At 40.0% G+C, this 12,869-nt stretch overlaps 1 protein-coding gene across 3 annotated transcripts in view; it reads left to right on the top strand.

The window, feature by feature from the left end:
- LOC126260939 (serine palmitoyltransferase 1-like) overlaps nucleotides 1-12,869 on the top strand; it is a 151,714-nt gene that overhangs the window by 44,273 nt on the left and 94,572 nt on the right. For 2 of the 3 annotated variants that reach the window (XR_007546667.1, XR_007546668.1), the window contains exon 1: nucleotides 12,050-12,186. Coding sequence is in view for 1 of the 3 variants with exons in the window: in XM_049958445.1 (XP_049814402.1) it covers nucleotides 12,024-12,186 (163 nt within the window). In the remaining 2 variants the exon portion in view is untranslated. Of the gene's footprint in view, nucleotides 1-12,023; nucleotides 12,187-12,869 lie in introns of those variants that run through there. The other variant, XM_049958445.1, reaches the window with a different exon arrangement.

Genomic DNA, 12,869 nt, shown 5'->3' with positions numbered 1-12,869 from the left:
CAGTACCCCATATCCTACCTTCCAGACTTCACAGAGAGCTTCTGTCCCCATGCTTATTGCACGTAGGCCCTCGAAAGAATCTTGGTTACCAAAGACTGCAAATGAGAAGAAGAATCGAGGGCATCAGAGGCACCAGATCCCCCCACACAACCAGTTTCTGAAAGCCAATCACCACTGATGTGTTTCCATCACCATTAATGACAGGCAGTGATCCTGGGACTTGACCAGTTTGCCTGTCCTCTTAACCACCTAACCTGGACACCCATAAAGGGAACATTCATTGGAACTGTATTGAATATTACTATCACCTGCCTGAATTACAGTACCTTATTTCCTCGTCTTCTGCAATTTGCATTGGTTTGTAAGAAACATGCATGAAAGATGAGCATTCCCCAACACTCTGCAGGCACTGTGCATTCTGTCTCAAGTGTGCTGGACCCGAGAGGTTATCTATAGAGTCTGTACGTTGATTTGCACAGATTTCGGCTGTGAGTGGATTCCCCTTCATACGACAGTTGCAACAATAGCAGTGTGGGTGCAAATGGCCTTAGTAATCACCGTTTGCAACGGTCTCCTCCCCTGTCCCCTTTTTCTCCTTCTTGAGTACTTCAGTGTGCACCACATTCTGTGGGAGAGTACCATTTCATCTGGTAGGGGCCTCCAATTGACAAGCTTCTTACAGACCATAATCTGTGTCTCCTCAATGGCAGTGCTCCTCCCCACTTCGGTGCTGCCCATTATACTTATTCAGCTATCGACCTAAAGATCTTTTCCCCAATCTTGTGACTTCACATCATACTCCGCGGACCAATCTTATCACTTTTACACATCTTCATGCTATGTGACGATCTTTGTGACAGTGATCACTTTCCAGTGATCCTTCACTTCCTTGCCACCACTAGATGGATGAGCTACCACACTTGGTTCTTCGAAGAGCTGATTGACAGTTGTATGACTGTGCTGTTACCTTGGCCCCCTCTCTGCAGATTGGTTCGACAAGGTTGTGCAGGACATCTCCAACGTTATCACCTATGGCACTGGAACTGCTATTCCCCTTTCCACAGGTCTCCTCCATTGCCAGCCAGTGCCCTGGTGGATCAAAGACATTTCAGCAACTGTTCAGGATTGCCAAGGAACCGTGCAATGTTTTGAGGTACTTCCTTCACAGGCCGACCTTATCACTTTAAAGCATAATCATGCTAAGGCTCACCATCTAATCAAACACAGCAAAAAGGAATGCAGGGACCACTATGTCTCCTCCCTGGGATATGCCTCGTCATCCCAGCTGAAGATCACCCTCCGTAGCCTTCTGGGCCACCACAGAACCTCATCTGTACTGGGTCTCTTACTTAGTGATAGTCTCTGTACTCATGCATCACCACTTGCTGAACTCATTGTGACCCACTCTGCAATGGCGTTGGTATTCTCTTCTTATGCAGCTGCCTTCCAGATGCGTGAGCGATGAATTGAAGACATCCATGTCTGCTCTGCCCCTTGGCATGCCAAAGTGCACAAATAACCATTCATTGACTGGTAATTGCTTAAGGCTCTTGTCTCCTCTCATGATTTACCCCAGGTCCTGATTCCATTCACATTCATATGATGCAATATCTTAGTGTTCCTCAACGGCTACAACTCTTCAGAGTCTTCAAATGTATTTGGCTTGACAGAGTCTTCTCTTCAAAATGGTGAGATAGCACCAACATTCCAATCCTTAAGGTAGGCAAAAGCCCAACATCCATTGACAGTTATTGGGTGATTAGCCTCACCACCATGCTCTGCAAACTGTTTGAAATGGCAGTTGTACATTGATTGTGCTGGTCCTCAAATCTTAGAGCCCTTTGTCTCCCTACCAGTGTGGTGTGTGGGAGGAGCAATACATAACTGACCATCTGGTTAGGTTTGAAATGGCAGTCCGACAGGCTTTTTCTAATTGCCAACATTTCATTGCAGTATTTTTCAACCTACTTATAGCTATGACACTGCTTGACGCCATCACATTTTATTACTGTACATGATAGGCTTTTGAGCCTCCCTACCCATTTTTATCTGTCAGTTTTTATCCCACTGGTTGTTCCATGTTACAGCTGGCACTTCACACAGCTTGCTACAGATCCAAGAGAATGGCATCTTACAGGGCTCCATGCCAAGTGTCACACTTTTCCTCAGTGCCATTATTGAGCTAGAGATCTCTGTTGGCGATATGGTCACTCCTACACTATGTGTTGATCCCACAGCCTTGGCTGTGTGCCAATTTCAAGGCACGGCACCACAGGTCTCTGCTTGTATCCTTCACCATAGTTTCCAGTTCTCTTCTGCAAAAACAAGGGCTGTGCATTTTTGTCATTGTACCACAGTTAATCCTTACCCAGAACTTTACTTGGTTACACAGCATCTGCACAGTCCCAATTTTGAGACTCCTCTTTGATAAGGAGCTGAATTGGCTCACCCACATTTGTCAACTAAAGATTAACTGCACACAAAATCATAAACCTCTCTGCTTCCTTGCCCACATCTCTTGGAGTGTAGATCACGCTACTCTCCTTGATATCTACCAGGCTCTGCTCTAGTCTCACTTGGACTATGGTCGCCAGGTTTATGGCTCAACACCCTCATCTTTGAAATTGTGAGACCCATTACATATTCCATCATCATGGAGTGTGACTGGCCACTAGCACCTTCCATATTAGTCCCATAGACAGTCTCCTTGTCAAAGTGTTGATCTTCCTTCTATAGTTCTGACAGTACCAACTGTTGCTTGTCACTCTTCCTTTATTTCTCCCGGAAATAATCCACCGTTGTATGTCGTCTCCACATTTGTCATACCAGACCAACCCATAATTTTGTTGTACTTTATGATCCGTATTGTGTTGTGGAGCCTTACTGACAGTAGCTCATATGCTGATAGAATGTTCCCTCCTCCTGGCTCTCCATGTTAAGTATGGTCATGATCAAAACTAATTGCAAAATGATTTACATAGTGCGAAAATTGGCAATTGACCCAAAATAATGAAAAGTGTGAGGTCATCCACATGAGTGCTAAAAGGAATGTTAAACTTTTGTTAGACAATAAATCAATCAAATCTAAAGGCCGTAAATTCAATTGAATACCTAGGGAATACAATTATGAACAACTTAAATTGGAAAGAACACACTGAAAATCTTGTAGGGTAGGCAAACCAAAGACTGCATTTCATTGGCAGAACACTTAGAAGATGCAAAAGGTCTACTATAGATACTGCCTGCAATACGTTTGTCCATCCTCTTTTGAAGTACTGCTGCTTGTTGGGGAATCCTTACCAGATAGGATTAACGGAGTACATCGAGAAAGTTCAAAGAAGGCAGCATGTTGTGTATTAACGAGAAATAGGGGAGAATGAGTCATGGACATGATACGGGATTTGGAGTGGGCACCATTAAAACAAAGGCATTCCTCATTGTGAAGGGATCTTCTCATGAAATTTTGATCATCATCTTTCTCCTCTGAATGCAAAAATATTTTGTTGTTACTGACCTATACAGGGAGAAATGATCAACATAATAAAATAAGGGAAATCAGAGATTGTACAGAAAGATATAGGTATTCATTTTTTCCGCATGCTGTGCGAGAGTGGAATAATAGAGAATTATTGTGAAGGTGGTCCAATGAACGCTCTGCCAGGACTCTGGGGTGATTTGCAGAGTAGCCATGTAGCTGTAGATGTCAATGGATTCTTTGCCTCTCTTATTGGTGTCGACTCACAGCCAATTGAACTGGTTCTCCGTCATCTCCATGACAGTGATTTTTGTTCTCAGATATAATATTTTAAAATCCCTGCAGGGGGGGAATGGGGGGGGGGGGAATCTGGGGGACCATGCGTGCTTTGCCTGCTGCTTTGTCATCCCTCCTATCCTTTGTTTTATTGCTTTTAGGCAGTTTGCCTCTTTTTCTACCACAACCTGTTTTCTGCTTTGGAAGTAGCACTCTATTGATTAGTGGGTACTGTCCTCCTCTTTAATGTTTTGCTGATTAGTGAGTAGATAACATTCCATTGGAACTACTGACGGCCTTGGGAGAGCCAGTCCTGACAAAACTCTACCATCTGGTGAGCAAGATGTATGAAACAGGCGATATACCCTCAGACTTCAAGAAGAATATAATAATTCCAATCCCAAAGAAAGCAGGTGTTGACAGATGTGAGAATTACCGAACAATCAGTTTAATAAGCCACAGCTGCAAAATTTTAACACATATTCTTTACAGACGAATGGAAAAACTAGTAGAAGCCGACCTCGGGGAAGATCAGTTTGGATTCCGTAGAAATACTGGAACACGTGAGGCAATACTGACCTTACGACTTATCTTAGAAGAAAGATTAAGGAAAGGCATACCTACGTTTCAAGCATTTGTAGACTTAGAGAAAGCTTTTGACAATGTTGACTGGAATACTCTCTTTCAAATTCTAAAGGTGGCAGGGGTAAAATACAGGGAGTGAAAGGCTAATTACAATTTGTACAGAAACCAGATTGCAGTTATAAGAGTCGAGGGACATGAAAGGGAAGCAGTGGTTGGGAAGGGAGTGAGACAGGGTTGTAGCCTCTCCCCGATGTTATTCAATCTGTATATTGAGCAAGCAGTAAAGGAAACAAAAGAAAAATTCGGAGTAGGTATTAAAATCCAGGGAGAAGAAATAAAAATTTGAGGTTCGCTGATGACATTGTAATTCTGTCAGAGACAGCAAAGGACTTGGAAGAGCAGTTGAACGGAATGGATGGTGTCTTGAAGGGAGGATATAAGATCAACATCAACAAAAGCAAAACGAGGATAAAGGAATGTAGTCGAATTAAGTCGGGTGATGTTGAGGGTATTAGATTAGGAAATGAGACACCTAAAGTAGTAAAGGAGTTTTGCTATTTGGGGAGCAAAATAACTGATGATAGTCGAAGTAGAGAGGATATAAAATGTAGACTGGCAATGGCAAGGAAAGCGTTTCTGAAGAAGAGAAATTTGTTAACATCGAGTATAGATTTAAGTGTCAGGAAGTCATTTCTGAAAGTATTTGTTTGGAGTGTAGCCATGTATGGAAGTGAAACATGGACAGTAAATAGTTTGGACAAGAAGAGAATAGAAGCTTTCGAAATGTGGTGCTACAGAAGAATGCTGAAGATTAGATGGGTAGATCACATAACTAATGAGGAGGTACTGAATAGGATTGGGGAGAAGAGGAGTTTGTGGCACAACTTGACCAGAAGAAGGGATCGGTTGGTAGGACATGTTCTGAGGCATCAAGGGATCACCAATTTAGTATAGGAGGGCAGCGTGGAGGGTAAAAATCGTAGGGGGAGACCAGCCTGCAAGATGGCCGCCGAGTAAGTGACGCCAGAAACCATTTCCAGAAAGTTAAGTGATTTAGACAGGAATATAATTTAGTTTAACGCCGACAACAAATTAATTACGTGCATTAGTGTATCGTTTAGTCTTGCCATTAAAGGTTTGACTTTTCTTTGCGTATTTTTTCAGAAAACACGAAAAGATCGTAACTTCGCGAAGTCGCGCTTAGGCTTAAATTTTGTAAACGTGTTTGTTTCTTGTTTCTCGGTAATTTAACTAGTTTCTCGGTAACAAATAAGTAAACTACTGTAAATAGCGTATAACTTCTTGTTTTAATACAGATTTCAGAAAAACAGCGGAATTTTAAATCAGAAACTTGCTTATATACATTTGTGAATTGGCTTAATTCTTGTAACGTCTTTTTTGATTTTCGGTAATTTAATTGATTTATTCTAGCTAAAGTATTATTTTTGCCATGAGTGAGAAGTGCCTGACTTGCCGTAGAATTGTTAGTTCCGGGGTTTGGTGTGATGGATGTAGTAGTTTTTTTCACTGGGGGGACTGCAGTGGCGTGGGTGTTGGGAAAGTGGATCAGGCTCATCAGTGGTTATGTAGGATTTGCAGCAGAGATAGGAAGATAGTGGAACAGGAGGGGAAAATTGCTGCCCTTCAGGCTGAGCTAGATCAGGCTAGGGAAGATCTGGACAGGTTAAGGAGGGAGAAGGGCAAAGAGAGGTGGGAAGTGGCAACAGGTAGCAGAAGGAACAGGCCTAGAACTAAGTCTGACAGTTTTGTGGTGAATGTCAAAAATAAGTTTGACCTGTTGCTTCAGTTAGAAACTGATGAGCCTCAAGCAGAGGTAGGTGTAGACAGGACACAACAAACTTTCAATAGGAAATTGAAAAAGAATGTAGGAAAGTCATCGAAAAGGAAGAAAGTTTTGTTGTTAGGCAGTTCTCATGCCAGAGGTGTAGGCCAACTTCTGCAGGAGGAATTAGGACCAGAATACCAGGTCACAAATTTTTTCAAACCAAGTGCTAGTCTGGATCAGGTGACAGAGGATTTAGGTTCACTCTGTAAAGGATTTACCAGGGAAGACACCGTGGTTATTGTGGGAGGGCCAGGGAACAGCATCGACAGAGATCCTGGGTACAGTATAGAGTGTGACCTGGTAAAGATTGCGTCAGCATCGAGACACACCAATGTTGAATTTGTATCTGTCCTGAGACGCCATGACCGGCCTCATTTGAACTCTTCTGTTTGGAGAGTTAATTTGGAGTTGGAATGGCTGCTTGGGTCGGGTGCGGGGGCTCATATTGGTGTGGTTCCTGTTGATTATCTCAATAGGTGGGACTATACCAGGCACGGCCTACATCTCAACAGGAAAGGGAAGGGGAAACTGGCTGGGGTAATAGCAGGAAATTTAAGGGGGGGAGGCACTGCCGTGAATGGTAAAATACCAGTGGTTACAGGTGTTGGAGCAGCACCTTTTTTAGGATAGGTAAGACAGAAAGATTTCAAGTTCTACGAGAGGTCAGGATTGAAACAAATCTTCAGTTTAGGAAAGAAATTAAACAGCACAATTCTAGCACATTGGATCACCAATCACAGCTATCAATTATAAATTTTCACCAATCACCAGAAATTTTATCTCCACCAAGTTGTATCTCAGTCCTAGGTAATTGCATTGATGAATTAAAGTCACCCAACCCAGTTGACATAAGCTGCCTCTCTGAACACCATGTGACCACTGGTATAGGAACTAGGCCTAAGCACAATGAGAAACTCAGACAGGAGAGTACTGCAAATGTTAGAATAAGGAAAGGTTCTCATAAAAGTATAATTAAAAATAATGTAAGTATATTTCATCAAAATATTGGGAGTTTAAAGAACAAAGTAGATGAGCTTCTGGTTTGTTTAGAAGATTTAGAAGCTGAGAATGAAATAGATATACTATGCCTGTCTGAGCATCACATTGTTACTGATATGGATAAGGTAAATGTAAGTGGATATAAGCTCTCTGCACATGTAATGAGAGAAAATATGGAGAAAGGAGGAGTTGCCATATATGTCAAAAGTTATCATTGTGCAAAAAGTATAGAAACAAAAAAGTTTTGTGTAGAGAAACATTTAGAAGCATGTGCCTGTGAGCTTAAATTAAATAAAGGCACATTTATAATTGTAACTGTATATAGGTCCCCATCAGGAAATTTTCATCTATTTCTGAAAAATTTGGACTCCTTGTTGTGCTATCTGTCAGACAGGGGGAAGCAAATTATTATTTGTGGGGACTTCAATGTAGATTCTCTGAAAGAGGGTAATAGGAAAAATGACCTTGAAGTATTACTCGGTTCTTTCAATTTGACACCCGTTATTGATTTTCCTACTCGGGTGGTAAAGGATAGCAGCTCACTGATAGATAACTTCTTTATAGACCACGATAAGTTTAACCAGATAAATGCTCAGCCTGTTGAGAATGGTCTTTCTGATCATGGTGCACAGCTAGTTACAATATATGACATAGCTCCATTCAGCAATACTAAACAGTCCTCCAAAGTAGTATGTTCAGTCAATGATTTAACAATTGCAAATTTCAGGGAAAGCCTTCAGCAGTTAGACTGGGATGAGGTGTACCGTGAACCTGATGCCAATTTAAAATATAATTTATTTCATGACATTTTTGTAAATGTATTTGAAAACTGCTTCCCCAAGAAAATAGTTAAATATACTCATAAGAAACCTTGTAACAAACCATGGCTTACTAAGGGTATAAAAATATCTTGTAACCGGAAAAGGGAAATGTATCTGACAGCAAGAAAGAGTAGTGACCCAGAAACTATCAAAAATTATAAAAACTACTGTGTTATATTAAGAAAAGTTATTAAAAAATCCAGGAGTATGTGTATCATGTCTGAAATCAGCAACTCTGATAATAAAATTAAAACAATTTGGAATATTATTAAAAGAGAAACAGGTCAATGAAGAGCAGAGGAAGACAGTATTACCATCAAATTGAATGAAAACTTTACGAACAAAAAGTCAGAAGTTGAAAACATTTTTAATAATCATTTTCTAAATGTTGTGGATATAGTAGGATCCAGGTGTTCATTAGAAGATGCTAGGCTGTTAATGGAAGAGGCCATACCTATGCAATTTGATACAATTGAAATCTCACCCACTTCTCCCTCTGAAATTAGGAAAATAATAAACTTGCTTAAAAGCAAAAACTCACATGGAATTGATGGCATTTCCAGCAAAATACTAAAAGCTTGTTCTCAACAGATAAGTAAGATTCTCAGCCACCTGTGTAATAGCTCTCTGGAACAGGGCATTTTCCCTGATAGACTGAAATATGCTATTGTTATACCTTTGCATAAAAAGGGGGATAGATCTGATGTCAACAATTACCGTCCAATCTCCCTTCTAACAGCTTTATCCAAAATTTTTGAGAAAGTAATGTATTCAAGAGTAGCTTCACATATCTGTAAAAATGAAGTACTAACAAAATGTCAGTTCGGTTTCCAGAAAGGTTTTTCAACAGAAAATGCCATATATGCTTTCACCAGTCAAATTTTGAATGATCTGAATAACCGAACACCACCCATTGGGATTTTTTGTGATCTCTCAAAGGCTTTTGATTGTGTAAATCATGAAATTCTGCTAGACAAGCTCAAGTATTGTGGCATGAGTGGGACAGTGCACAAATGGTTTAATTCGTACCTAACTGGAAGAGTGCAGAAAGTTGAAATAAGTAGTTCTCGTAACATGCAAAGATCAGCACATTCCTCAAACTGGGGAACTATCAAGAATGGGGTTCCACAAGGGTCAGTCTTGGGTCCTTTGTTGTTCTTATTATATATTAATGACTTACCATTCTATATTCATGAAGAGGCAAAGTTAGTTCTCTTTGCTGATGATACAAGTATAGTAATCACACCTGACAAACAAGAATTAACTGATGAAATTGTCAATACTGTCTTTCAGAAAATTACTAAGTGGTTCCTTGTAAACGGACTCTCACTGAATTTTGATAAGACACAGTACATACAGTTCCGTACAGTGAATGGTATGACGCCATTAATAAATATAGACCTTAATCAGAAGCATATAGATAAGGTAGAATATTCCAAATTTTTAGGTGTGTCCATTGATGAGAGATTAAATTGGAAGAAACACGTTGATGATCTGCTGAAACGTTTGAGTTCAGCTACTTATGCAATAAGGGTCATTGCAAATTTTGGTGATAAACATCTTAGTAAATTAGCTTACTACACCTATTTTCATTCATTGCTTTCATATGGCATCATATTTTGGGGTAATTCATCTCTGAGGAATAAAGTATTTATTGCACAAAAGCGTGTAATCAGAATAATAGCTGGAGTCCACCCAAGATCATCCTGCAGACATTTATTTAAGGATCTAGGGATATTCACAGTAGCTTCTCAGTATATATACTCTCTTATGAAATTTGTTATTAACAACCAAACCCAAGTCAAAAGTAATAGCAGTGTGCAATACTAGGAGAAAGGATGATCTTCACTATTCAAGATTAAATCTAACTTTGGCACAGAAAGGGGTGAATTATACTGGCACTAAAGTCTTTGGTCACTTACCAAATAGTATCAAAAGTCTGACAGATAACCAAGTATTTAAGAAGAAATTAAAAGAATTTCTGAATGACAACTCCTTCTACTCCATAGAGGAATTTTTAGATATAAATTAAGAAAAAAAAGAAAAAAATATTTTAAAAAAATAAAAAAAATAAAGAAAAACAAAAAACACAAAAAATAAAGTTGTTATATTAACTTAAGTATGTTGTTAAATTAACCTAATTATGTCATGTATTGGAAAATTCGACTCGTTCCACATCATTACGAAATATCGTATTCATGATCCATGGAACTAGTATTAATCTAATCTAATCTAACACTAAGCAGATTCAGAAGGATGTAGGTTGCAGTAGGTACTGGGAGATGAAGAAGCTTGCACAGGATAGAGTAGCATGGAGAGCTGCATCAAACCAGTCTCAGGACTGAAGACCACAACAACAACAACAACAACAACAACGATTAGTGAGTGCTATCCTCCTCTTTAATGTTTGGCTATGTTGGACTGGGGGTGGAACAGCTGTGGGAGGGCCTGCCCCTTCGCATGCAAGGTCTGTGGGGGACACTCATATGACATCCCAGTTGATGTTCTTTAAATTTTTGATCTTTTCCTTTTTCTGGATTCACTAGAAGGCATTCTGTAGTCTGTAGCTGTCTTCGCCCTTAATGGGTTGTGGGTGTCAGTTGCGGGTGGGTTTTTCTCGTCGCCATGGCTGAGCACTGGGGGACAAGGACACTCATAACTGGGGACAAAGGGCGCCTGCAGGCTCCTCCTAGCTCTCAGGGAAAGGAAAAACTATAGTGTAGCCAGGTGTTTCTCTTTCAAAAAAGTATTACACAGGTCTTTAACAGGATCAGAACTGGAACTTATTTATGGCTGCTTTTAAGTTGCCATTCATATTCCAGAATATTAAAAATACTCCATACCCCCCAGTTGTAGCACCCCACCCCCCCTCCCCTACAAACTACAGTAGGGGTGCCCTTACTGGGAGACCACTAGCCTGCTCTAGCCTACATGCCTATCCAATCCATATACTGTTACTTCTCTGTAAATAGTTTTTTTCAGCTCTGGCATCACTATTACCTTCAATGCATTGCTTGTACCGCTCCTGCATATACTTTCCTCATCCAAACACATTCCTGGTGGACACCACTATCTCCGTATCAATGAACCCTTGACCGAGGTACTGATGACCTTGCTGTTTAGTCCCTTACCCACAGTCAACCAACTAAGAACAAACTTGGTGCTCACATGATCTATTAAAGATGACTTAAAGTTGTGCAAGGCGCATGTTAGCAGGATTACATGTGAACAGGGCAAATCTTTTGTTGGACAAATGATGTTCAGGATCACAGCATCGAACATCATAACCATACCAATCGGGATGGTGGCTTTCAGTTGGATTGTGCATGGAATTCTGTCAGAGAAATACAGCTGCACGGCACAGCACACAGACTTGCAGAAGAAGCATATGCGCTCAAGCAATGCATGCACAGCTTCAACTGGGTACACCATACATCTACTTGTGAGATCTTAAATACAGGAGCTCAGTGCATTTTTGCCAGCATTCACCTGAAGATGGCCAGAAAACTGAAATAGCTTGGCAGCAAAATGCAGACATCTAGCAGTTTGTCCAAAATTTCATGGAACAATCTGTATGCTGGGGGTTTTTTAAATTTCACATGAAAACTTCTTGCTTAGAAAGAACAAAGTGATATCAAGCATTTTTTATTTTTAATCTGGGACTTTGATGTATGATTTTCATGCTGATAGTGTGACACACTAAATGGTGCATACATAATGTGAAATTCATTACTCCAAGTTTAAAAATATTTCAATATATTTCATTATAAGAAAATAGGACTGTACAAAATGTTTTACTTCTGCTTTTAGCAATAATACAGGGATCACTTTGTTGTAAGGACACACATTAAGTTTGCAAGAAGGGTGGTTCTTACTGTTAATTGTAAGCTTTTTTGATGTATGTTACCAAATATATATGTGCATTTACATTTTCATTTTTGGAGTAGCATGTTTAACTTCCACACCAGGACTCATGTTACGGTCCATTTTTAAGCTGATGTCCTTGTCTTCTTTGTTTAAGGCTGGAAAGTACATAACATTAAGTGGACATCATTGCTTGAATTTGGCTTCCCACAATTATCTGGGATTTATTGGAAATTCTGAAATTGAAGAATGTGCTGTTCGAACTTTAAGGAAATATGGTGTTGGTTCCTGTGGTCCAAGAGCATTCTATGGGACTGTTGGTAAGATCTGACTCTCTTGAAAGTTCTCTGTTTCGTATAAAATTGCAGTAATGTGTATTAAAAGGTATTATTTCATCCATAATTTTGTACAGGTTGGAGATTAATGATGTTAGAAGTATTGAATACACACAAAACTCTTGACTGAACACAGCTAAGTAAAAATCAATTTTTAAATTATTCCATTAAACACAGAAATTGACAATTGTAGGTGGTGTGGATTTATTTAAAAAATTATTAGCACCTGTGGGACAAGATTCAAAGAAAATTTTTAAATTGGAGGACATAAGTTACATATCACGACTTCATTGTAATTGAATAATGATGATCCATTCAACATCCATTGCTGGACTGTGTTTTTGGTCTTCAGCCATAAGCATCCATGTTGCTCCTGCATGTTTCTAATGTCACTATCCCCCATTCATTGGGTCATGGTCTTATGGGTGTGTGTTATGTGGACTGCAACTCAACAGAATACTTCCTTTCTGCTCCTTCTACCTGTTCATCTGGCTACAGGTTCCACACACCTCCATTTCATGCTCATTATGGTTCATAATTATTTCATCCATTTCAGCTTGTTTTTGCGAGGGTCTCCCCCTCCTCAGCAGTTTCCAGTGTCAGTGAAATTATCTCCATTTCTGCTGTGGAACCCCCCCCCCCCCCCTCCCCTGCCCGCCAGTTTTTGA

The sequence above is a fragment of the Schistocerca nitens genome, chromosome 5, assembly GCF_023898315.1.
Source record: "Schistocerca nitens isolate TAMUIC-IGC-003100 chromosome 5, iqSchNite1.1, whole genome shotgun sequence".
NCBI lineage: Eukaryota > Metazoa > Arthropoda > Insecta > Orthoptera > Acrididae > Schistocerca > Schistocerca nitens.
Note: the sequence above shows the minus strand (reverse complement) of the source record. Positions and strands in the feature narration are given on the sequence as shown.